Genomic DNA, 27,072 nt, shown 5'->3' with positions numbered 1-27,072 from the left:
GCCCTTTGGCCTTCTGAAACTAAATCTGCACACGTGTAGAGAGCCTCATCTTTCCCCCATGGAGCAGCTTGTGGTTTTGAACTGTTGCTCTTATACGTAGCAGCCTAATTCATAATCCGCTACACCCCAGGGCTCTTTGAAGGCATGCTTACTCATTAAACAATAGTTCAGTTATTATGTTGATGGCCACCTGATGCATTAAAGGAAAACTTACAAATTGTGCATAGAAGGTTGAAATTGCTTTTCATGAGTCACATACGAAATAGGTACCATTTGTTTGTTGTCCTCTGGTGGGTAATATGCTACATCAACTTGAGTCACAGAATTATAGTCGAATATATGATCCCTTAATGTGGTGATACCCGGGGGTTTCACTTATTGACTTACAGATTGACTCTAAATTTTAAAAGATGTTTAATAATGTTTTCCTTCTTAATTTTTCCTTTGAATCTGTAGAGGTTTTACAAAGCGTTGCAGGGACTACCTGGCCTTGGAGCTGGAAGTCCCAACCATTTGTTGGCTGAGGGACCCTGGACAAACTGCGTTAGCTTTCAGAGCCTTCGTTTTCTTTTAGTTCAAAGCTAAATGACTCCAAAACCTATATTCATATACATAATATTCATGTTTATAATACATAGGGGAGAAACAAGATTAATTGGCATAACATAGTTCAGAAACACAATGTTCTACATTCGAAGCATAACCAATACTTTAAGGGATTGGATTTCTGGGTGTGAAGAATTGGGACCATCTAGTCTTATGGAACCTCTCAGTCAACTGATATATGTAGGAGCTCAAAAGTTCACGGAAAAGTGGAATAGAAAGAAAATGGAATTTTTAAAGCCCCCTTGTCGTTCATGAAGTTATGTTCTATATCCCCAGCTGTTGAGCAACGAGTCATGTCTGGGATCTTAAAAGCTCGGGACCAGCCATCTAAGATACTATTGATCTCTATTCACCTGGAACAAAACATGAAGAAAAACAAAGACTATGAGAAGAGACTAGTCTACAGAACAAACGATGCGCAAAAACCATCGGGCTCATCTACCTTGAAGCTAAAAGAGTGAGATGGTACCCAGCTACCACTACTGATCTAGAGGGGGCCCCAATAGATGGGCCCCAATAGATTGGAAAGAAAAATGTGGACAGAACTCAAACGTCTTCAAAACAAAACAAAACAGCACCACAACAAAACAGATCAACTGGGCGTTGGGACTAGAGGACTCTCTGAGACCATTTCTGTTCTGAGCTATTCTTCAAACCTCGAGCTGAAACTAACCTCTGAGGTCACCTTGAAGCCAAATAACAAATTGGCTCAAAAAGGGATGAATAGCAACCTCTAAAAACCACCGACATGAGACCAAATGGCCACCGTCTACTCTAAACCAAGGATGAGTGTGTAAAGGGAAGTTAGATGAATGGAACGGCCAGAATGGAATTGCTGAGAAGGCTCAGACCTTTTGAAGAGTGTGCCCAGTGTTTCTCAACGACTTGGGGACATGTGGAGTGGGAATCTGAACTGCTGTGGGCACCTTCACTGTAGACACAGTCAAATGCCATTTAAAAAAAAAACCCAACTGTATGATCATAATACAAACACGAATTTCTAAATCTGCCCATCTAAGTAAAACCAAACAAAGCGAGACAAAAACCAAGTCCCTTGCTGTCACCGATTCTTATCAGTTTGCCACAGAAAAGCTCTTTTCCTTATCAACTCAGTGTAAAAAAGGGCAAAACAAAACAGCCACTCCTGTTGAAAAGTCATCATGTTAGAAATCCAACAGTGACCCAGAACAGTTGTACTTTTATGCACATCATCCTCGGAAGGTAACTTCTTAAAACACGTGGACCTTCCTTTCCTAGAGCTACCATCTAGAGGCACTAGATGGACCTAAAGAAAGCTGGGAAGGTTCCCTGAGGGTGGGGAGAGGTGAGCGCAGCCTTACAGAATCAAGAGAAATTAGCCAGGTGAAGAACAGGACCTGTCAGGTAGATGTCCGCAGATGGGCAATGGTTTAGACAAAGCCCACACTTCAAACAGAGGCAATGGAATGGCATTTCAGGGGGCAGTAGGGCATGCTGACCAGTGGCTGGGCTGAGCACAGTGGAGACAACAGTGGTGGAGACAAGACAGAGAAGTATCCAGAACTAGGGTCAGAGAGGATGTCATCGGTCATATCAAAGAGCTTAGATGGAGGGAGAAGGGATAACATGGCTTGGCAGAAGCACCTCGATCATGGCTGGGTGCTTTGTAAGGAGAGCCCCAACCCAGGGAGCCCAGGCTAGCTGAGTGGGGTCTGGAGAATGTGGTCAGTATGGCCCTCTCCTGCAAACAAGGTTTCATGGAGGGACACTCTAAAAACTCACTACCATTGAGTCAATTCTGACTCCTGGTGACCAGTAGGACGGGGTAGAAAAAGAATGACCCTGATGGGTTTCCAAGACTACAACTCTTTATGGGACTGGGGGTTTCAAACTGTTGACCTCGAGGTCAGCAACCGAAGGCATAACCACTATGCCACCAGGGCTCCACAGGAGGGATGGGGGCCGGGATGAACTGTTATTTGGAGATTGATAAGAAGGACCCAGATGTCAGAGTCTTGAGGACATCCTCTGTGCCCAGTGCAAATAACTAGACTCGTTCCACAGAAGCCCTCTCCTGCTCAGTCTCTCTGCGGTTTCACAGGAATCTCTATTCCAGGAGCGGGCACTGCCTTCTCTGTGTTTGGTTCACAGAGAAGGACAGAGGAGGGCTGGCTGGTAAGACTGAAGGCGGTCAATGCCGACTCTGTTGAAGACACAGGAGTCAGCTGAGCCGGATGAACTGTGAGTCTCTGGGCCACTGATGACAAAGGCAAACCGAGATGTGGCTGGGGCCACGCTGCAGGCGATGAAGGTGATCCAAGGCTTCTGACCCAGTAGAAATCTAAGACAGTCTCTGTACAAGAAGCACACACGAGAAGGTACTTTTTAGGGGAATTTGATTTTTTTTTAAAGGGCTACCCTTGAAGCAACTGTTTAAAAGTATCATGTACTGTCATAGGTTGTATGCTAGACTCCAAATTGAAGGTCTGTCAAACATTACCTGCCTGACACATGTGACTGACATGTTAGGAGTTTGGCTAAGTCACTCCATCCATCTATTCACTAATCCATCTATACATCTATCCATCCATTCATCAATCCATCCATCTACCCATCCACTCATCCACCCATCCATCTCTTCATCCATCCATCCATCCATCCATCCATCCATCATCTAGTGCAGGAGCTCAACATCTCAGTAAAAACAAGTACATCACTGCTTTCTGTGATCAGTGCCTACAGATTATCCCACAGAATCTATCTCTTTCCCCTAAACCCATTCTTTCTGCATCTAGGTCCCCCAACACACCTTCTTTTTATTTTATAGATGGAATTCACATACCACAAAACTCACCCTCTGGAGGTATGTAACACGGTAGGTTTTGGGGGGGGGGTATATTTTACAAAGCTGTGACACCATATCCACTATCTATGTACAGGGCAGGATCAGGACCCCAAACTGAGCTCTGCTCGATGGAACTAGAAGGTTACAGTTTTGGAGCAGGAGCAGGGATTTCGTCATTGGACACATTTGCCCTGACATGGCAGGAAATAATGGCTTTAATCTAGTTTAAGGTACAGCTTAAATAGAAATATACTTTCTTTCTTTTCACAACTTAAAATGGAGTTTAATAATGCTGTAACTGCAGGGGGGGGGAAGCATGATTATTTGTGGGGAGAACATTGTTAAAAGCTATCATCTCAAATATTAATTATACAAAAGATAGGTTATGTTACTTGAACAAAACTTAAAGATTCCTGAATTTTACATTTAGGGTTCATAAAACATTATTTTGTGGCAAGTGAGATGAAGTACATCATCATTATTGCTTTTTATATCCAAAAAATAAAAAAATCCTTTTGGCAATGCGCTTTCAATTTGAGCAAAATGAAGAATTTATTCCTCTAAAGAGATATATGCATGTTCTAAAAACTGCCTATATGATTCAATTTCATAATAAGACTTTTGTGAATATTCCACTTTTTAACCCATGTAGTTTCGAAGGGTTACTATTTTTTTTTTATGAGAAAACATTTCAAATACTGCTCATCTTCCGTAGTGAGTGAAGAACTGATGATCTCACATATCATTCCAGCAGCCTCTAGATCGGAAATATCTTCTACAAAGTAATCTGCACGATTATTATGATAGCAGCTATTTTATAAAGCAGATAGGAATGTTGAAATAATCATTATCCAATAATCAAATTCAACATACTTTTCAGTGTAAATTAATTTAAAGGGAAAAAAACCACTAACACCACGATCGTACAACCAGTTTTGCCATTTTTTTTGTTTTACAACTTTTAGTTACTAAACCTGAATTTGTGTGTTATATTTTTCGAGTCTCTCTTCTGTGCAGTCTCTGAAAGTAAACATAAATGTGTAAGTCCAGCTAGATCAGTTTTTCAGGCGTCTCCCAACTTTTCTTGGGAGCTTAAAAGAAAACGGGAAAGAGCAGAACAGCCCACTGAGAGCAACCTGCCTGCTGGAGCTGGCTTCTTACCTCCCATATAAATGAGGTTGTTGCCAGAGGCAGGAAAGGGGCCATTTGTTCTTTCTCGGTGTTTTCCCCCAGACAGGGACCCCCTTCCAAGTCAATGCAAGAACATTCCCTCTTCACGGTGTATCCAGGTAGCCGATGGACATGGGGTGTGATGATCTCCCACAATTAATTTTTGGAGGTGCAATCTTCAGGGCCTTCTTTCTTTTCTTGGTTTTCCTTCCTTGGTCATTGCAAGACAGTATCCCCTTTCCACTCCTCTGATTGCCACAATGCCAACGGCAGCTCTCCTGATGTCCACAATATGTGGCGGCGACCAGGAAGCAGGGAGAACAGGGGGCAGTGGTGCAGCATGGCAGGGATCCAAGATGGCTGGGAAGGTGGCAGAGCTACAGCGCCCGGGGTCAGCGGCCCAGAGGGGGCCGCCCCAGGAAGCAGCCACAGAGTCCCAGTGCAGGCGAAGGGCCAGAGAGGAAGTTCTATTGTATTTTCTAATTACATTAGTATGTTCTCTCCAGCACACCTTCCCTCTGGCAATGCATAGACAACTTAAAAGGGAGCATCTGTATACATTTAAGGGAATGTGGTTTGGGGGCAAATGAACATCAGGAAAACTCTTTGGGGTGCCTGCATACCCAGGAGAAATGTGCCTGGGTTGGCCCTCCTCCTCCTCCTTCCTGACCCTCTGCACCCTAATTTTCTTCACACACACACACCCACTTAAGAGATCCAATCCTAGGGGGAGCCCCAGACCTCACCCTTTTGCTGGTCTCGCTCTCATTCCAGACCCCAGAGCTGATAACAGAGTCCCTGGTTTGCTCTGTGCACGTCAGCCCCTGCGCTTGGACCCCATGAGGAAATCCTTTTCTTTAGACGCATGACTGTCTAGGGACCTGCCCCTGGGTCTGTCCCAGGCTGGCTCTTGGCCTGCTCCTGACTTCCAGGCTCTGTGTCTCTGAGACTCCCAGTTGGACTCAGCTTCCTGTCAGCTTAGGCTGGATGTACATTATGTCAATGTCCCCATGCCTGGGTGGCTTGCCAGCTATATCCTCCAGGATGCGAGGGAAAGCCTTTGGCAGTTGAATTGAGATGTGTAACCTTTTTCAGTTATCTAGAGTGTTCTCTTAGCTCGCCTGAGGCTGACTTAACCATCTTCCGCAGGGGTCCTGGTGGCACAGTGATTAAAGCACTAGGCAGCTAGCGGAAAGGTCCATGTTCCAACCCACCAGCCGTTCTGTAAAGATTTACAGTCATGGGAACCCCAAGGCACACTTGTTGGGTCACTGTGCATCAGAAGGGACTTGACAGCATTGGGGTTTGGTTTAGCTTATTTTCTTTAAACAATAGTCAGAGCAAACACAGTAGAACCACTTTTAAGAGGTATATTTCCTGAATAGGGAGTCACATGATGCCCAAAAGGTCCAACAGGCAGTTTGGGAAGTCTCCCTCCCCCGCTCCCTCCAGCCACCCCTCCCCACAGGTCACCAGTGGTCCCAGTGATGGGTGTTCTTGTGTGTCTCGCTGGGAAGGGGACGGCCTGTGATCCATTCTATACCTGGGACTCTTCTCAGAGGCAGAGCAAGAAGCAAGAAGCGGCTCTGTTTGTATCATCCGTGTCTTAGGAACTGTAATTCGACTTAAGGTAGTTCTTACAAGTCTTGTCAAAGACAGCCATGTAGTAATAGGTTCCCACTGCAGTTCTTAACCAATTAACTACAAAAATCCCGTCTGGCCCAACTGTTGTGTTCTAAAAGCCTTCTCGGAATGAATAAGGAACACAAACATTTGTAGCAAAAAGCCTTCCATCCACATTTCTTGGTAGTCCTTCAAGAAAGAAAGGAAGCCCACTCCGACCCGCTGTCATCGCGCCAATACGGACTCGCTGCGACCCTGCAGGTCGGAGTAGAACTGCCCTGTGCTTTCCTAGATCACGACGCTTCACGGGAGTAGGACGCCTCCTCTTTCTCCCTTGGAGCTGCTGGTGGTTTCAAACTGCTGACCTCTCCGTTAGCAGCCCCACAGGTAATCACTGTTCCACCCGGTCTCCACACGCCTTACAGAAATGGGGAGTTAAAACAGTGAAAGGACGTATTTAATTTATTTGACTGACTTTCTCACATCTTACTGTGTCTTGTGTGTATTTGTTTGGGGCGCACAGGCTGGTGTTTACCTAATGGCTGACAGACTGTTCTAGAACGAGCACATTTACAGTCTGGGAAAGACTGCGGAACACTGGAGGAAGAGCCATCTCTTGCAAATCAAACTCCTTTCTTTTCAAATGCTACAGAGATGCATTGCCCTAGGCAGAGCCACTTTGGGTCTAATGATAAAAACCCCGAAGCTGGAGACGTAGGCTATTTCTGCCGGAGGTGTAGGGAGACCAGTGGATCTGTATTTAGAGACCTGTAAGAAAGGTGGAGTTAAATATGGATTTTCTTCCCCCCTGTGCTGTTAATCAGCCTGATTGTAGTGGAAGTCATTACAGATGCTAAAATTACTGTCTTGCCCTTCTGAAAATTCATGCTGACATGCAAGAAAGACTACGGAGGCTGGGCGCAGACTGCCAACTCATGAAGGGGAAGAAAGAAGCGAGCTACCCGAGAAGAACACGGGAGGGGTTTTCCACAGGTTTTCATTTAGAAACATCACCGTGACGCGGTGCTGTAAGTACGGATGGTATCAAGTGTCGAGTGCACGCTGTGGTTTCTACGGAGACATTTCCTCAATGACAGCGCCCACAGGTCTGCAATTTGAAGGGGGGAAAGATGACATCGACGTCTCTTTCCCCAGCTATAAATGCAGGGAATCGGGTCCGAACACTGCCCCCCGCACCCCCACCCCCCGCCCGGGTCCCGGAGAACTGCGGCTCAGGCGCTAGCAAAGTCAAGTGTTAGAGTTCACGGACGGGCGGCGCGCACAGGACCTGACCCCTGGCAGCACCCAATAAAAAGTAAGGCTCCGCTTTCTCATGGTTAAACGTGTGGCCTCGCTTACGGCGGCTGGGAGAATTACATGACATAATCACGTTGCACGGCACGCGCCACGGTTCACACAGCCTGCGCCCGGTCACGTGTTAACTATGGGCATGCACGTTGCTGCCAGGTGCCATCAAGTCAATGCCAACTCCTGCTCATCCGTGTGTGCAGAGCAGCACCGCTCTGGAGAGCAGAACTGCTCCCGGGACGCCCTGGACTGCTAACCACAAGGCCGGCGGTTCAAACACACCAGCTCCTCCACGGGAGAATGATGCGGCTGTCTGCTCCGGTAAAGATTGACAGCCTCGGAAATCCGATACGGGTCCGCAGGAGTCAGAATCAACTTGATGGCAGTGGACTTGGTTCGCATCAGGTTCCAAGGCTGTGATGCTTTGAAAGCAGACTGTCCTGCCTGCCTTCCAGGGCCCCTGGGGGAGGGGAAGGGGATTGAGCCCTTCACTGACCTTGCCCCAGACACCTTCTGTTGTCTTTGGCTGCAACCACACGCTTGCAAGAGAGCAGACGCTGCCTGGTCTTAGGCCATCCCCAGGGCTGCTTCAGGTCTGAACAGCATGGCGCACAGCGTTTTCAACTAGCTGATTTTCATTAGAAGATCACCAGGCCTATCTTCCGAGTCCACTGAAACCTGTTCGTTGTCAAAACAATACATCTGTCTCTCCTGATGGGCAAGTGGTAGGTGCCCTGCCTGGGACTTGCACCTGGGTCTGTCTGTCTCCCACGGGGAAGGCAAGGCTTCCACCACGGCACCACCACTGTCCCCAGGACCCCACATACCTGTGCACAACGAGTATCACTGATGGGGGTCAGATCATTCCCGGAGGTGGGGGCGAAAGGAAAGGAGTGTGCGCAGGAAGGAGGAAGAGGGGGGGAAAGAGATGTTGAGGTGGGGGCAGAGGGAAAGGCAGACAGTCTGGTCATATTACTGAGTACCCCCAGCTTTCTTTATGCCAGACCTGCCCACCAAAGCTGCCTGGCCCAGGGAGTGTTAGCCGGGCAACGAAAACCATCGCCTGTGAGGAAGGAGCCCGAGCGGCGTGGTAGTGATGAGGTGGGCTGCTAACGGCAAGGCCTGCGATTCAGAACCACCAGCCAGCTCCGTGGGAGAAAGATGGGGCTTTCTACATCTATACCTGTAAAGAGTGACCGTCTTGGAAACCCACAGGGATGGTTCTACCCTGTCCTATAGGGTTGCTGTGAGTCGGCATCAGCTCGATGGCAGTGGGTTTAATTCAAGGAACTTAAAGAGCTAGCAACAGCAAACAAGCAAACGACAAGTTTGATTTCAGAAAAAGAAGTGCCTTCTCATGGGGCTGGAAATGGGCGGCATCATGCTAACGCCGTGACACGGGCCCAGTCACCTCGGTGGTTTGCAGTCTGAAGCTGTTACATAAGCCACGTCGCGCGAAGGCGGAGGCGCGGTTCATGCAGTGCGTCTGCAGATACAGCTGGGGCCAGATTAGATCTCCCAGTGATTTTCTTAAATAGGACACCACCCAGTTTTGACCGAATACCCATCCAGACACTGATGACAAATAAGCCTAGTAGGTAGAATTTCACGTTTACAGATTTACAGAGAAAACCTACGGCTTGGCTTTCTTTTGTCCAATCGAATCTCCGGGTCTCATGCTGAAGGTCAGCGCTGGCAGACACGGCGGCTGCCGCCCCCGCCAGTTCTGGGTTGACGCTGACTCAAGGTGATCACAGTGTATCTGAATAGAAAGATTTCAATGGGTGATTTTTGGGGGAAGTAGGCCTTGCTTCTAAGACACCTTTGGGTAGGCTTGCACCTCGACAATCTTTTGGTTACAGCCAAGTCTGTGAAGCATTTGCACTATCAGGGCCTCACAATGAAGATGTAGTTGTCATTGGTTGCCATCGTGTGGATCTTGACTCATAGTGAGTCCATGTGACAGAGCAGAATTGTCCCATAGGGAAAGGCTATCTACTCCCTTAAAGAGTGACAGTCTCAGAAACCCACAGGGGCGGTTCTACGTTGTCCTGTAGGGTTTCTGCGAGTCAGAATTGACTTGATGGCAGTGAGTTTTGTTTTGTTTGGGGTTTTTAAATCAGTATAGGAACAGATTGGCCACATTCTTCGGCCATGTAGAAGCGGGGTGGGTTCAAACTGCCAACCTTGCAGTTAGAAGCTAAGCACTTAACCGTCTGCACCACCAGAACGCTGTTGTCCTTGTTGTTGGGTGCCATTGAGGACTATTGCTGCAGTCACTGTGTCGATTGCTCGCCTTGATGGGCTTCCTCTTTGTCGCTGACCCACTACTTTACCACACATGATGTCCTTCTCCTGATAACATGCCCAAAGTATGTGAGACAAAGTCTCACCATTCCTATTTCCAAGGAGTATTATGTCTGTCCTTCTTGCTCTAAGACAGAGCATTTATCCATTCTTCTGGCAGCCCATGGTATTTAATACAGTGAACCCTCGCCACTTCGCACTTCGACTTCCGCGGCTTCACTCTATCGTGGTTTTTGCGTAACAGCGCATGCTCTGTCATTACTGCCACTGATTGGCTCATACTGTACACGCTTGATGCCATAAATAATATAATAAATAATAAATGATAATTGTAACTTCCAAAATGTTTTACTGTATTTTCTCTTTTTCGTTTAATAAATTGGGTAATACGAGTGTAATGGTGACTAAAGGGTGTTTTTTCATTTCCTCTATGCTCTAACTACAAAAATATTTGATTTACAAATAAGGAATCCTACTTCGCGGAATTTCATTTATCGTGGTAGGGTCTAGAACCGATTAACCGCGATAAACGAGGGTTCACTGTATTGCTTGCCAACACTGTAATTCAAATCCATCAATTCTACTAAAGTCTTCCTTATTCATTGGTTAGCTTTCCCATACAGATGAGGCATCTGAACAAACCACAGGTCAGGCATACATTAGTCCTCAAAGTACCTTCTTTCCCTTATAGCACTGTCTCACTCACTTACTGTGGTAGTTACATAATCCCCTGTCAACTTGAGTGAAGGGGTGGAATCTAGCCTGTCAGTCAGGTCATAGCCAATGAGGCCTCTGTGTGGGCATGTCCTTCTCCTGAGAATTCTGGGAACTCCTGTCTTCCTCCTTGGAGGTGGGATGCACTCCCTCTGTGAGCCTTTCCTGCTGACAAGCCACATGGAGTTACGCTGGTGGAGCCAGAAGCCCTGGAGCTGAAGAAGCCACATGGAGGCCCATGCTAGCGCTGAGATGAGATGCTTCCACTGACACTAGATCCACAAGACTTTCCACCCACTAGCCTGCCATCTCTCTACATTCAGCATCATTGCATGTGTTGTGTGAGTCTGAAAAAGTATTTATAGACTGGTATCAGACATAGGGGCTAATATCGGACTTATGGATTTAATCTGGACTGGGCTGGGATGTTTTCTTAATATACAATTGCTCTTTTATATGAAGCTCTTTCTTACACATGAGTCTCCCTGGATTTGTTTCTCTAGCCTACTTGGACTAAGACACATACTCACTACCATCGAGTCGAAGATGACTCCTAGTAAACCCATAAGACAAGGCAGAGCTGCTTGGGTCCCAAGACTCTAACTCCTTATGGGAGTAGAAAGCCCCATCTCCCTCCCGTTTAGCACTGTAAAGAGGCCTTTTTGCAGAAGTCATGTGTAGTGTATGTAATACATCATTTGATTTTTGACTGCTGCTTCTGTGGGCATTGAATATGGATCCAAATAAAAAGAAATCTTTACAGGAGCAGAAAGCAACTGGTGGGTTTGAACTGCCAACCCTTCAAGACAGCTGCCAAGTGCTTAGTCACAGCATTACCAGGACTCCTTGCTGCTAGCAGCTCAGAGCTTAACCCACTGTGCCACCAGGGCTGCATTCCACAAAGATGGCAGTCTTGGAAGCCCTAAGGGGCAGTTCTACCCAGTCCTACTGGGCCGCTGTGAGTCAGAAGCCACCTTGACCATGGGCAAGAACATCTCCCAGGTGGTACAAACAGTTAATGCACTTGGCTGTTTACTGAAAGCTGGAGGTTCGAATCCACCCAGTGACTGTTGCGGTCGCTGTGTCAATCCACTGTCGATGCAGGCCCCGTGATCCCATTCAACACACTCAGCCATTGGAAACCCCGATTCCACTCTGACACACACATGCGGTTGCCACGAGCAGGACATGACTCACTCCATGTCAACTGGAGGTGGTGGTGGACCAGGAGGGAGAGTGTGCCTTTCCCTGAAGGCCTTCAGGGAAAATGGGCACAGCTTGACCAGCAGATCCAAGAGCCTGTGTGGTCAAGTAAGGTGAGAGGAGGGACTTACATAAGGTGCCACATTGATGACATCACTGATACAGATCATGACCAAGCCCATTTCCAGTGTCAGCATGGAGGAGTACTGACTTCAGGGTCTTATTGGGCACTGCTGTTCTTCCATCAAAGTTTATAGAATGAGCACTCCATGCTATCTTTATTGTTATCTTTAATTTACATTTGCCACACACAAGTTTTGTGTATTTTTTTGCCTTTTGGAATAGCTATCATGGCCAGGAAAAAAAAAAACTGAATTAGATGAGATTTGATAAGTAAGCATTTTACAAATTAGGGTCACTGGGGTCCCTAGAGGAACCCTGGTGGTGCAGTGGGTTACCACAAGGCCAGTCGTTTGAAACCAGCAGCTGCTCCTCAGGCTAAAGATGAGGCTTTATACTCCCATAGAGTCACAGCCTTGGAAACCCACAGGGGCAGGTTTATCCTATAGAGTCCCCATGAGTCAAAATCCACTCAACGGCAGTGTGTTTGGTTGGGCATTTTGTGGTCTATTAAAAATCTTGACATAGTCACCGCTTGGACTGAGCCACCGTGAAACAATCACCTTTACAAACTGTTGTCGTAGTTGAATGATCTGTTGTCAATTTGAGACGTAAGAGTGAAAGGGTGGTGGTTAGCCTGTCAATCCGGTTGCAACTTGATGACCTCATTTGGAGGCGCTAAGGAGATAAATAGCTCACTGGAGGTGGGACACATGCTCAGTTCCTTTGAGACATGCATGCAGACAAGACACATGGAACTACACTAGAACTCTGGACCTACCTTCCTCCCCCCCGCGCGCGCGTGCACACATACACTGCCACCAGCACTGAGATGCTTCTACTGCCACTGGCTCCACAAGACTTTCCACCCACTGGCCTGTGATCTTCCTGCATTCGGCATCATTGCATGTGCTCCATGAGTCTGAAGAGGACTTTATAGATTGGAATTGGACATATGGGCGAATATTGGACTATGGACTTGATCTGGACTGGGCTGGGATGTTTTCTCAATATTCAATTGCTTTTGTATATAAAGCTCTTTCTTCAACACATATGAGTGTTCATGAATTTGTTTCTCTAGTCTACCCAGACTAACACAACTGTTCTGAAAGTTGCTGCTCACTGGACCCTTCGGCGTTACCCCACTGACCACCTGGACATCAGATGGGCATAGGCTCCGGAGCAGGAGCAATCCTACTGCGCCTGGCATCAAAGGTCCATTGATTCTCAGCCCTCCTTCTCCCTCTCCCCACAATGCCTTTATTATGCCCACTCCTCCTTGAAGAGAAAACACAGGGCCCAAGGGAAAATGAAGAAATAACTTTGCATTTCAAAACTTCAATGGCAAGATTCTTTGTCTCCAAATGAGATAGTTTTTTTTAAAAAAAACATGCAGCTGGGGGCTCCCCGAAATGAAAGCGCAAGGAGGGCTTGTTTCCTAAACACAGTGAAAGGGGTGGCTTTGACTCGTCCTCACAGTATCACTCAGCATAACTTCCACTGAATGCTCGCTTTCTTCTCATGGGGGGTGGGGTGGGGGGCGGCATTGTCTCCAACGCTTTTGTGCATTTCAGCGGAGAAGCACTCTCCTCTTTGCTGCAGTCAAAATCAACGACCCTCTGCTTGTCTGGGCCACTGGCTGCAAGGGCCCTTCCAGGTCCGATTCCCTTCCTGGGTGGCCCAGGGGCCCCAGCCAGGCTCTTCACTAGAGCAGAAGCTGCTACATCCATGCGCTGAAGAACTAAGTCAGAGCTGTTTCCTGAATGGAGACCACAGCCACGGCCCTGGGCAGCCCAGTGCCGTGGGGTGACCTGGTCTCCTCCCACAGTGGCTGAGGTGGGGCAGGGGACACCATGGGCCCCGGTAATTACTACCCATCTCTTCTGCTTTTCAAACCCTTCAGCAGCACGATCCCTGGGCTGCCTCGGACCTACCTACCAACTTCCTTTTTCTTTTAATAAAAACCAACCTTCACCTTCTCTTGCCGGAGCCATGGGTGACCTAGTTTTTGTTTTGTTTTGTTTTAATAAACTAAATCACCCAGTGTTTATTCAGCATCGGCCTCTGACTCTTCCGCTCTAGCCAGGCCTCACAGCCCCAAACCAAACCCACTGCCCCTAGGTGGATTTCAACGCAGACCAACCCTACAGGCCAGGGCAGAACTGCTCCTTGGGGTTTCCAAGGGCGTAAATCTTTACAGAAGACAAAAGCCTCATCTTTCTCCGGAAGAGCGTGGAGTGGGTCCGAACTGTGTACCTTTTGGCTAGCAGCTGACCACTGTAGCCACTGTGCCACTGGGGATCCTTCCTCCCAGGCCAGTGTTTGCCTCATGGTATTGTGAAATGAAGCAACATGCGTAAATGTTAGGTCCCCAGGCAGTAGTCTGCATTTCTAATCAGTTCCCAGGCAAAGCCGGTGCTGCTAAGCTCTGAGAGGCAAAGTCAGAGATCACATTGAAGACTGAGTTTCCTAACTTTGTAACATGCCTAAACACTGTCCATGTGTCGTACAACATTGTGGGGCCATGGGGACCACCCCTCCCATCACTGACGTTGAGCTGGGGGTGAAGGAGGCCCACATGGCACAATGACTGCACCACACCTGCGCTGGGCACTTATCGTCCCTCAGCCTACCGCACCCTCCGGGTGCACCAGGGGCACAGGCAACCCACTCAGTGGGGGGCTGGGGGTGGGGATCGGTAGAGTGGAATAGCGCTGGGCAGCCAGAAAATACTGAAAATTCTCCTCCCATTAAGGGACTGGATCTCCTGAAGGACGACTGTACCTGCAAGGCGCCCCTTCACAGGAGACCGTCTTAAAGTCTGAATCACACGCCCCAGCGCTGACTTGGAACAATTCCACCAGTTGGAAGGAAAACTGGAGATGCCTTGGGGGCAGGGGGTTGCGACATCAAGATCTGGAATCTCTTTTCCAACAGGGACAGGAAGCATGTCTTCTTAAGGAACACACAACACAGCTGCCCGGGTCTCCCCGTGCCCCGAGGAGCAGGCGTGCGGCATCGGCGGCACTCCTGTCTCCCAGGGCAAGGGCGGCCCCGCGCTGCTCAGAGGTGGCTGTCTCCTCCTGTGCTTCGGTCATCTGTCATTCTACACACCCCCAGGACCTCACGACCCCCCAGCGGGGGCACGGAAAACCAAAGGGCCACTTGGTGATTATGGTTGCTTTTCATTAAAAAAAAATCATTTTGTTGGGGGCTCTTACAGCTCTTATAACATTCCATACATCAATTGTATCAAGCATATTGGTACATATGTTACCATCATCATTTCCCAAACATTTTTTTTTTTTTTTTTTTCCCAAACATTTTCTTACTTGAGCCTTTTCGTTTAAAAAAAAACAACAAAAAAAACCCCCCTGGGACCATAGGAAATTCACAGGTAAAGGCTTAAGACCAAATTTCTACTTGTGTCCCCACGGAGCTTACTTGTATTGTCTATCTTACAGGTGTTGCTAGGAGTGCGAATAGTTAACATCCCTGGCAGCGAAGAGAATGGTGGGAGGGAGGAATTCACCCAGAGGGGCATTGACAGAAGGCCTGGAGATCTGCTCTCAAAAAATATATATTTTTTAAAAACCAGTTATTGAAAAACCGCTGGAGCACGGTCTCCCTGACACACAAGGGCTCACCGTGTATGACTGCTGACTCAGGGGCAATTGTGGTAGATCTTATGCCCATCATCACAGGTTCGGGTCCATGTAGATGTCTTGCTACTGTGTACCAGGAACACAATGCTGTTTCTCGGACCAAGCCCTAACAGCACCTCCCTACCCCCCTCAGGGAGCCAGAGGTCCATGTTTGGGTCCTCTCTCTCCTTGTCATTTATTCTTTGGTGGGGATTGATTTTAATGGAAAGATAGGTCAGTGGTTCCCAGGTGCTTGGGGAGAGCGGCTGGGGCATGGAAAGGGCTTTTTAACGTGTGCAGACTCTCTGTTTGGGGGCAAGGCCAAGTGTCAGAAATCGATGGTGGTGATGGTTCTACCCCTTGTGAAGAGAAAGACTGCTACTGCCTTTTGCTTTGCAATGGTTGGAATGGCAGCACTTGTTCTGTATATTTTACCTCCCATTTTTAAAAAAAAGGAGCCCAGGTCATTTAGGTCAAAGAAAAGGCCGCCCCCCCCCCCCAAACAACAACAACAACAACAACACACACCCACTCATGTCAAGTTGATGCAAAATGATCCTTTAGGGCAGGCCAGGCCTTCCCTTTAGAGTTCCCAAGGCTGTGGCCTTTACTAGAGGGCTACACATGTTCTAGCCCTGGAATGGCCGGGAGGCTCCAGCTGACCACTTGTAGGCTAACATGAGTTCTAACGGGTCTCCTTGAGTCCAAGAAGGGGTCCCCAAACCTCCTGACATGATAGTCCCTGTAATCCAACCCTCCAGCTCATGGTGAGGTAGGCAGCACTGTGCCCCCCAGGGTTATCTGCCTGTCCTCTTTGTGTGGTGTCCAATTGCTTGGCTCATTATTCTAAAAACCAAAACCAAAATGCTTCTTCTTGTGATTTAGTGGAAGGTTTCACACGCATCATGCGTTTCACACGCAGCCATGTCCACACACTGTTTCAGCGCATCTCTTGCAAGCCCCTCATGGGCCCCTCATCCCACTTCCTCCCTCGATTTCTTGTTTCCCCTCCTCCCTCATTCCTAAACCGCTGCCGGGGTGAAATACCGCCCTTTTGATGGGAAATGATGATGCGGACACAGGGGGGAGTTCAGATCTAGACCTGACTCTGGGCCAGAGTCTTGGGAGGACCCACCAATCTCTTTCAGACCAATAAGCCCAGTCTCTTAAGATTCTGAGTTTCCGGCCCCCGTTTTTCTCCCACTCAATGCAGAACCATCTAATGTGATCCTTTTCAGAGCATTTGGCAGGGCTGGTTGGACACCAGATCCGTTCATCTGGTTTCAGGATTATGGACCTTATGTTTGTGTGGTCCATGAATCCACGGGACGAATGTGTCAAGTGTCTTTCACTTTTGACCAGTCTTCTTCCCATGGGATGGGGAGAGACCAACCAATTGTTGCATCTTCCGTGGCTGCTCAACGAGCTTCTAAGACCCCAGTCACTGCTCACAGTAGGACGCACAGCATTGTCTTTGAGAGCTGATGCCAATAGACCTTGGGGTCCCTGAGACCAAGATCCTGAGCCCCCGAGCCCCACGGCCCATTCCCTCAAGGCACCTGGTTGTGTCTGCGAGGTTTCCATCCCTTAGTCCCAGTATGCTCTACCACATTCATGGATGTGTTTGTGGCAAGGGAAAGTATGCATATGCAAATATCCCTTGTCAGATGCATTCATCTGTGTGGGGCCATCGGTTCAAAGATGCAAAGATCTTTGGTGAGCTCACACCTCCAACCTTTGTGTCAGCAGCCTAATGCACTGACTAGCGGCCGGCCGGGAGGACCCAAGGACTCCCATTATGGGGAAATCTCATTGTCTTGAGGTCCATTCTGACTCACAGGGACCTGCTCTGATAGAAGAGGGCAAACCTCCTGCTGAGCAGAGAAGCCCAATACTTAACCCCTGCCCCACCAGGCCTTCTTTACTTCCAGCTCCAGCCAAACCCTCACTGCCATCAAGTCCACTCAGATGGACAGGGACTGTCCAGGGCCTCCCACAGGAGTAGACAGCCATAACTTTCTCCTGAGCGGCTGGTGGGTTTGAACTGCCGACCCTGTGGTTAGCAACACCTAACCCCCAGGCTCCTTTACTACACTAGGCACACACAGAAGGAGCCTGGCTGTGCAAAGGTTGCTCACTGAAAGGTCATCATTTCAAATTTTCCCAGCAGCTGTGCAGAGGAAACCCTGGCACTCTGCTCCCGCAAAAATGAGGGTGTAGAAAGCTCTGGGGGCAGTTCTACTTGGTCACATGGAGTGACTAGGAGAAAGAACTGACTTCAGGACACCCAATAACCACAATAAGACACAAACAACTTGAAAATAAAACAGCTGCTTTCAGGGGGGTTTGCCATGACCCCTCTGACAGCACCTGTCCTAAGTCGGAGGCCTGGTCCACCTCCCCCTCAGACATCTTCCAGACGGTGGGGGGAGGGCTTGGAGGGAGGAACACATCCCTGTGGCCACTTCATGGGGGGTGGGGTGGGGGTGGCAGGCGGCCTGGAGGAGTTGGAGCTGCCTTCGCTTTGGGAAGTGGCAGCAATGATTCAATTTGTCACACTCCTCTTCCTCCTGAGTCAGAGATCAACGGTCTCTTCTCTCCATTCTCCTGGAAGACGCAGCATTGCCCTGTCTGCTAGAAAGACACAATCACCACCACGTGTGGACAGACTGCCACATCTCTCTCCCGCCGCTCCTGGAGGTCTGCTTTCCTTCCTACCCCATCGAAGAGTGGATGCTTAGGTAAGGCCAGCCCGGCCACTAGCTGTCCAAATCTGGGCACATTGCCTGCCTCTCTGTGCCTCTGCTTTCACCTCTGCCCTGCACGGTGGAGCCAGGACTAGGGATGCCCAGTGTAAGGTGCGGTCCTGCATGGATGTGCTGACCGGGCAATGTCTCCCGTCACACAGAGGGTGCTGGCAGTCAGAGCTGCCTCAGGGCATCCAACAGCAGCCACATGAAATCCCCTTGCACATGTCGGCACACAAATGGCGGGAACGCTGGTAAACTGAGGGAGCTCTCGTGGCACAGTCAGGTAAGCATAGGGTCAGCAGTTCAAACCCACCAGCCTCAGGAGAAAGGGGAGGCTGTCTGTTCCTGTAAAGAGTCACAGTCTCGGAAACTCACAGGGGCAGTCCTACCCTGTGCTATCCGGCCACCGAGTGAGCACTGACGGGACGGCAGGGTGGGTGGTTTGTGGTCATTGCTGTGCGGAAGATGTGACGGTCAATTCCATAAGGACTGCTGCCCTGGAGACTCGCCTCTGTCCTACAGGGTCCCTGTGAGTGACAATCAATTTGGTGGCAGCAGGTACTATAAGCACAAAGCTAAACTTAATTCCTAACGAAACCAAACCTCCTGCCATTGAGTGGATGCCGAGTCATAGTGACCCTATATAGGCTTTCTGAGGCTGTACATCTTTACAGGAACATACAGCCTCATCTACCTTCCAAAGGCCAGCTGGTGAGTATGAACTGCCAACGTTGTGGACTAGCAATCCAGTGCTTCCTGGACTGTGCTGTCACGGCTCCTCCATGGAATCCCGGGGCTGCAGGCCTTGGTGTATACCAGCGCTACCTGCGGAGGCTGCTCCACCCGTGCAGAGACCATGCCAAGTTTGTGACACAGTAGGTCTGGGGGATGCTGCATGGGCACTTTGGACAAGGGCCCAGGGGGTGCTGATGCAGGGTCCAGGGCTCCAGAGCTCCTGCTCTGCACGAGACTGGTTCGCAGGGCCCTTTGGGTCTCTGCCCCATGCACCCCAGTCAGCCTGCCTTCTCCTTCCCTCCTGCACCCAGGTCTTTTCAAGCCTACTTCTGGTTGGATCTCTCCGGCTCCTTCTAGTGTCAGCACTGGGACACGCCAATCAAGCTCCACCTGCCCAGCTCTCCACCAGTGTCTCCAGCCCCACTCTGTGGTGCTTTCACACAAGACACAATACAAGGAAGAAAAAGTGTGGTTTCTGTCTGTCCTCTAAGACAGCACGCTCCCCCACACCCCCTGGAAAAATTCCATTATTGGGTCATCCCGTTTTTCTTTTCTTTTTAAGTCATTTTATTGGGGGCTCATACAACTCATTCACAATCCAAACATCCATCCATTGTGTCAAGCATATTTGTACATTTGTTGCCATCATCATTCTCAAAACATGTTCTTTCTACTTGAGCCCTTGGTATCAGCTTGTCGTTTTTTCCCCTCCCTCCCTCATGAACCCCTGATAATTTATAAATTACTATTATTTTTCATGTCTCACACTGACCGATGTCTCCCTTCACCCACTTTTCTGTTGTCCCTCCCCCTGGGAAGGGGTTATAGATAGATTATTGTGATCAGTGCCCCCTACTATCTCCCCCAACTTTCCCCTTACACTCCTTGGCATGACTACTCTCAATATTGGTCCTGAGGGGTTTGTCTGTCCTGGATTCCCTGTGTTTCCGGCTCTTATCTGTACCTGTGTACATGCTCTGGTCTAGCCAGATTTGTAAGGTAGAATTGGGGTCATGATAGTTGGGGGATGAAGCATTAAAGAACTCGAGGAAAGTTGTATGTTTCATCATTGCTACACTGCACCCTGATGGGCTCATCTCCTCCCCCCAACCATTCTGTAAGGGGAGGTCATCCTGTTTTTCAAACACTTTTCCAAGCCTCCTTTTAAGTATAATGTAGAGACCCTGGTGGGGGTAGTGGTTGTATGTTGGCCTGCTAACCACAAGGTCAGGAGCTCAAAACCACCAGCTGCTCCTTGGGAGAAAGACGAGGCTCCCATTAAGATGTAAGTCTCAGTTATACTCTGTCCAAGAGGGTCTCTATGTGTTGGAAGGGACTCGATGGCAGTGCATGAGGCTCAATACAATGATTCCCAAAATGACACACTGGCTGGATTTTGGATTGGGGTGGGGGTGGGGGTAGACCAGTGGGTGCCAAGGAGGTTTCTGTTGGTGGGGAAAAGCTTGCCCAGAGGTTTAAGGGAACTGGAATGAATGACCCAGGGAAGGGGAAGTTGCGGGCGAGCAATCTTCAACAATAGACACATTAAAACGAAGACACTGACCAGCCTACCTTTCCCCCCATTCCCCAACAGAGGAGGAAATGGGGCCAACTTGTGGCTCGGTGGACTTAGGTTTACTCTAGGGATGTTTTCTCGACACTCTACAGGTCATGAGCCGATTCTGACCCCATGGAGGTCCCATGCGTGTTGGGGTAGGACTGGACCCTAGAGGGCTTTTCCATAGCTGCTTGTTCAGAAGTAGATCACCAGGCCTTTCTTCCAAAGCACCTTTAATTAGACTAGCAATTAGCAGTGGAGGGCAGTAACCACATGCACCAGCCAGGGACCCTTTCTGGACACCGCTGTTGTCAGGTGACATCAAATCACTTCCGACTCACAGTGATCCTGTGTACAACAGAACGAAATACCACTCCGTCCCACGCCATCCTCACGATCACGGTGACATCGGAGGCCACTGTTGCAGCCACGGTGTCCATCTATCTCCTTGAGGGTCTTCCTCTCGTTCACTGACCTTCAACTTTACCAAGCACGATGTTCTTCTCTGGGGACTGGTTCCTCCCAAGCACAGGCCCAAAGGCAGTCCAGACATTCGCCCAAGTCCACTGACATAGAGTCCAGCTCACGGCAACCGTTTGGGTCAGAGGAGGGCTGACCTTGGAGGCTGCCAGAGCTGTGGAGGCTTACGGAAGCAGACGGCCTTGTCTGTCTTTCTGGGAGCAGTTGGTGGCCTCTTGGTCAGCAGTGCTGTGCTTAACCCACTGCACCACCAGCTCTCCTCCCACTAGAGCTGCATCCACAAAGCAACGGGCCGTGGAGAGCAATGTGAGCCATCTGCATCAAACCCAGAGGAAATTCTCAATGACCAGAGTGGAAAGCTGAGAGGCTGTAGGGAGCAGATGGCCCTCTGAGGGGAGGTCTCCTTTTTGGACAGGATGTGAGTTTAGCTGCTGGCGGTGCTAGTTGCTAACGACCGAGAAAAGTGATGATTCTTTTTCTTTTTTAGAATCAGCAATGTCAGGGGGGACACGGCAGTGGGGGGGGGGGTGTCTGTTTGCCAGCTGGAGGATTGGAGGAGGTGCTGAGAAGCCCAAGCCCACGCAAGCTGTGGCACGGAGGGGCCTTGATGCTACCCCTCACGTCCGCTTTTCCCACTGGCCTGGGGTGGCGGTCACACTCCCCAAAGGCTGAAGAGCCTGCTTCTTCCTCATTTTGAATGGGAACCCTTCACATATCTGGAGACTTGAGGAAGTGGCTCGTGTACTCTCCACACTCCCCAGGAAATGTAATAAGTTATTATTACTCTGGTGAGCGGAAACGGTCGTTTTTGCAGTCTGTTCATCCTGCCACTTGGAAACCTGGCAGCTCTCAGATTTGGTCTAGGGGTGAGGGTACAGCCTGAGCTGGGGGGAGGGGTGCATAAGAGACAGTAGGCGAGAGGAAGGGAGAGCAATGGCTATTGTCTCGGGCAATAGCACCCCACTGGGAAAATGTTCAAAAACAGGTAAACAATATTTACGAGCTAAGGGTCCACAGGAACCATGTTTCTTTCAGGGGTAGGGCACAGGTGACACTTCTGAGACCAGGGTGGGAAGACAGGCCTGTTGAAGCACAAATACTAATGGTGCCCTTGGTTCTGACTCCCAGGCACCCCACGGAGCAGGGTAGAGCTGCCCTCTAGGCTTTTCCCCAACACCTTCTTGGGGAGAGTGACTCTCTTCTGTCAGGGGCTATGCACTGGCATTGTCTCATCAGCAATGGGGGAGACCACCAGCCTTTTCTTCTAAGGAGTTGTTTGTGGGCTCGCACTGCCAATTTGGGGGTAGACCAGACCTCCTTACAAATTGAAATAAAAGAGTCTGCACTTGTTGAAGACAGTGCTTCCTGACTCCAGGCTTCTCTTGGTTTTGGGCAACGTGTAGCTGTGGATGCTTGCTCTCTGAAAAGTGTGCCCCAATAGGGGCAGGCTGTGCCTCTGAGAGGCCACTTCGAGAGGGCCTCCTCTAGTGCCCCGGTTTCCTGGAAGGAGCTCAGCAGAAACTCAGGCCCAGCCCCATCTCCAGCCCGAGGGCAGAGAAAATGAACCAGTACCTGGAAACCATGAAGGACCAGGATTGCCTCTCTCCTTCCATCGCTGCCCTGGATGATTCCAGCTTGCTGTGTGGGCCGCACTGTGTTCTCCAGAAACAAGTGTTGCCACGTCTCACCTGTATGCCTGTGGCCAACTCCTATTTGGGAACAGGTGGCCTTTGTTATGTTAATGAGGCAGGATTGGTGTGGGTGTACTGTACGCAATGAGGCAGGATTCATGTAGGATGTAACGTACACTCCTAACGTATTATGAGGCAGATTAGTGTAGCGTGCCCTCAGTGGAGGGGGCACTGTCTGTAATGGGGAAAGCCTAGTACAGGGTGTACTTAGTGTAGCGTGTACTGTATAGGACGAGGCAGGATTCGTGTAGGGTGCACTGTATGCCGTGAGGTGGGATTAGTATAGGGTTTACTGCTATTATTATTGTGAGTCTTCCGGTTGCTTCCAGCATACAGTGACCCTGAGTATAACAGAAAGGAATTCTGCCCCATGCCACCCATAGTTACTATCATTGCTAGCTTGGCAGCCACGGCGGTAGCCACTGTGTGGATTCATCTTGCTGAGAGTCTGCCTCTTTTCCTGACCCTCTACTTTCCCCAGGACGGGACCCTACTGATGACATGTCCAAAGCGGGTGAGATGGAGTCTTGTTAGCCTCGCTTCTATGACACCTTCTGGCCGTGAGTTTTCCAAGACCATCTTCGGGCAGTGCATGGTATTTTCTGCATTCTTTGTCAATCCCATAACTCAAAGGCATCAAGTCTTCTTCGGTTTTCCTTATTCCTTATGAGGCAGTGTGGTGGTTAGATTTTATGTCAACTTGAACCTTTGTGAAGCTGTAGGTGTAGAGTCCAACCTGTCCATCAGTTCAGTCTGATGATGCCTCCTTGGGGGTGAAGCCTTTTCTAAAAAAGAGACAGTAAGAACTTCTTTCTCTGCCTCTCCCTGCCTGCTGGTATTCTGCACGTGGGAGTCAACCTGGGAGCTGCCAGCACCCGGCCATGTCCATCAACCTGGGATCCACTGGACTCTGCACCCACCAGCCTATGATCTCCCTGTTTCCTGATTCACCTTTCTGCATCATCAGTTCATAGCTACATGAGTCTGAAGAAGGATCAAACTAGCACTGGAGCCAGGACTTGAAATCCCCCGCCCAACCCAGACAATCGAATAGACCATAGTTTGGCCCAGGAACGCCTTCATTCTCAACATGACGTGTGCGCTTCACGACGTTCAAGAGACCCTTTGAAAAAGATGCACCCAATGTGATCCATTGTTTGATTTCTGTACTGCTGCTTCCATAGTCATTGATTGCAGATCAGGGTAAAATAAAATCCTCGAAAACGTCAACATTTTCTCCATGTAGCATGATATTGCTTATCGGTCCAGTTGTAAACTTTTTTTTCCCTTTATATTGAGATGTGATCTATATCAAAGGTTGTCACCTTGGATCTCATCACTTTCTGTAAGCCAGGTTGTCTCCTCTGCATACGAAAAGGTATGAATGAGTCTTCCCCAATCTGGAGACTGCGTTCTTCTTCAGGTAGTCTAGCTTCTCAAATTTATTTTTCGTAGCATACAGACTGAATCAGTAAGGTGAAAGGCTATAACGCATACACCCACGTTTTTTTCCTGAATTTAAACCATACAGCAGCCACTCATTTTGTTCACACAACTGCCTTTTGGTCCAGGTCCAGGTTCTGCAGGAGCACAATGAAATGTTCTGGAATTCTCATTCTTCATAATATGATCCATAGTTTGTTATGATCCACATAATGCCTTGTACAGTTAATGAAACAGATTTCTTTCTGGTAGTCTCTGCTTTCAGTCAAGATCTATCTGACAAGAGCAATGGTATCCCTTGTTCTACATCCCTTTCTGATTCTGGTTTGGATTTCTAGCCCTTAGTTCCCTGTCAGTGTAAGTACTTCAATCTCTTTTTTAATTATCTCCAGCAAATTTCTGCTTGAATGTGATAATCAAGTTATTGCTTGATAATTTCTGCATTCCATAGGATCACCTCTCTTTGAAATGGGCACACACTTAAAAAACGGATCTCTTCCAATCAGTTAACCATGCAGTGGTTTGCCAATTTTAAGAAACAGAACCTGTTTTTTGGTCAAGGTCTTCAGTGTAGTAGCTTCTACTTCCTCCTTTGTCGCCATCAGCTCTTGATCAGACATGCATTACCTCTTGAGATGCTTGAACACTGACTGCTAATTCTCAGTACAGTGACTCTGTGCACTCCTTCCACCGCCTTTGATGCTTCCTGCACTGCTCGCCATTCCACTTTGCCCAAAGAATCCTTCCATCTTGCATCTCAAGGCTTGTATGTTTTTTTTTTCTTCTCCTTCAGTTCTTTGAGCTTGACAAATGCCAAGTGTGTCCTTCCCTGTTGGCTTTCTGACGCCAGGTCTTGGCACATCTCATCACAGTATTTTACTTTGTCTTTTCCAGCCACTCTCTGAAGTTCGCTCAGCGGTCTGGCATCTCCTGCATTCACTTTGGCTTCTCTACACGCGTGCGCGAGCTTCAAGTGTCTCCTGGCATCCATGTTGGTCGTTTCTTTCTTTCCTGTCTTTGAATGACCTTTTGCTTTCTTCCGGCATGGTGCTTGGTGTGACCCTGCAGCCGTCTGGTCTCCACTCAATAGTGTGCAAGGTGTCAAATCCCCTTTTGAGATGAGTGTAGTAGGCTGTATCTTGAGTCCATCTCTTTGGAGAGGTGAGAGGTTACACCAGCAAGTCATATGGAGTTCGCCCAGGAGTAGATGCTTGAGGAACGAAGCCCCTTCCCTCAGGGCTGACACAGAGAGAGGCTACACCTGGCCCCCTGAATGTGGACTTCTAGCCTCCTAAACTGAGAACAGGTGTTTGTCAAAGCCACCTGTGTTGGTGGCATTTCTATTTCAGCAGCCCCCGGATAACTCAGACGTAGGTTTTTTGGCAACAGAGCGTTTCTTTCGCTCCAGTTGTTGTGGACAGGTCTTCTGGGCTGGTGGCAGATTTCATTCCTAATAACTCTTCTCCAACTCAGGTCAGGTCACACCCGCTGCTTATCTCCAGTAGTGGGTGCCCGCTGCCCGTATCCTGGCCTTGTACTCCCAGCCCCTTCCCAGGAAATGACACTCTACATTCCAGGGCCCACCGTTTCCAGCTCCCCCTGGCACGCAGGGCTGTTGACCAGCACACACAGTCTAGAGAACAGGGGCTCTGCCTCCCAGAAATTAATGCACAGGACCTTCCAGCTGATGGACAAGCTCAGCCTGCCTGTTTGTTGATGTGCTTGCAGGGCTGGGGGTGAGCAGGGGGACCCTTCTTCAAGCAAACCTGAGCCACCAGCTTATTTAGACACAATTGGAAATTCTCTTGGTGAGCCGTGAATAATATAACTCATTGAGCAGCTAATTTGTCCTGACCTCTACCACTGCCCCACCCCCCGCTCACCTGCATCCTTTGTCCCTGTATCTTCCATACCTGGAACAGCCCTGCTTTCTCCGAAATTGCACCTGCACTTGGCTCCTTTCTCTTGTCACTGGCCCCCTGGCCCCCGTTTCCAGCCTTCACCAGCTCTTCCCTCAACTCATGCAGTGGCCTCCTGGCTGGCCCGCTGAACTCCCCAACCAAACCCACTGCCATCGTCGATGCTGACTCATAGCCACCCTACAGGACAGGGGGACCGACCCCGTGGGTTCCCGAGACTCTCTGTTTTTTCAAATCATTTTACTGGGGGCTCGTACAACTCTTATCACAATGCAGCCATCCATCCATTGTGTCAAGCACCTTTGTACATTTGTTGCCATCATCATTCTCAAAACATTTTCTTTCTACTGGAGCCCTTGGTATCAGCTTCTCATTTTTCCCCTCCCTCCCCCACTTTCTTCCTTCATGAACCCTTGATAATTTATAAATTATTATTTTTTCATGTCTTACACTGACCGATGTATCCCTTCACCCACTTTTCTGTTATCCACCCCTCTGGGAGGGGGTTATAGATATATTATTGTGATCAGTTCTCCCTACTATCTCCCCCCATCTTCCCCTTGCCCTCCTGGTATGGCTACTCTCAACAGTGGTCCTGAGGGGTTTGTCTCTCCTGAATTCCTTGTGTTTCCTGCTCTTATCTGTACCGGTGTACATGCTTTGGTCTAGCCAGATTTGTTAGGTAGAATTGGGGTCATGATAGTTGGGGGATGTAGCATTAAAGAACTGGAAGAAAGTTGTATGTTTCATCGTTGCTACACTGCACCCTGACTGGCTCATCTCCTCCCCACGACCCTTCTGTAAGGGGGTGTCCAGTTGCCTACAGATGGGCATTGAGTCTCCACTCCACACTCCCCCTCATTCATGATATGGTTTTTTGTTCTTTGATGCCTGATAACTGATCCCATCGACACCTCGTGATCACACAGGCTGGTGTGCTTCTTCCATGTGGGCTTTGTTGCTTCTGAGCTAGATGG

At 48.9% G+C, this 27,072-nt stretch overlaps 1 protein-coding gene across 1 annotated transcript in view; it reads right to left on the bottom strand.

Annotated features, from left to right (window-relative positions):
* Positions 1-26,251, bottom strand: part of TNFRSF11A (TNF receptor superfamily member 11a) — a 60,535-nt gene extending 34,284 nt beyond the window's left edge. The window contains exon 1 of the mRNA XM_045296068.1: positions 26,090-26,251. Within this exon, the coding sequence (XP_045152003.1) occupies positions 26,090-26,251 (162 nt within the window). The remainder of the gene's footprint in view (positions 1-26,089) is intronic.
* Between the last annotated feature and the right edge of the window lie 821 nt (positions 26,252-27,072).

Source organism: Echinops telfairi, unplaced genomic scaffold (genome assembly GCF_000313985.2).
Source record: "Echinops telfairi isolate 266 unplaced genomic scaffold, ASM31398v2 ScPeMD7_7400;HRSCAF=8409, whole genome shotgun sequence".
Taxonomy (NCBI): domain Eukaryota; kingdom Metazoa; phylum Chordata; class Mammalia; order Afrosoricida; family Tenrecidae; genus Echinops; species Echinops telfairi.
The sequence above is the reverse complement of the archived record's forward strand: the minus strand, read 5'-3'. Positions and strand labels throughout refer to the sequence as shown.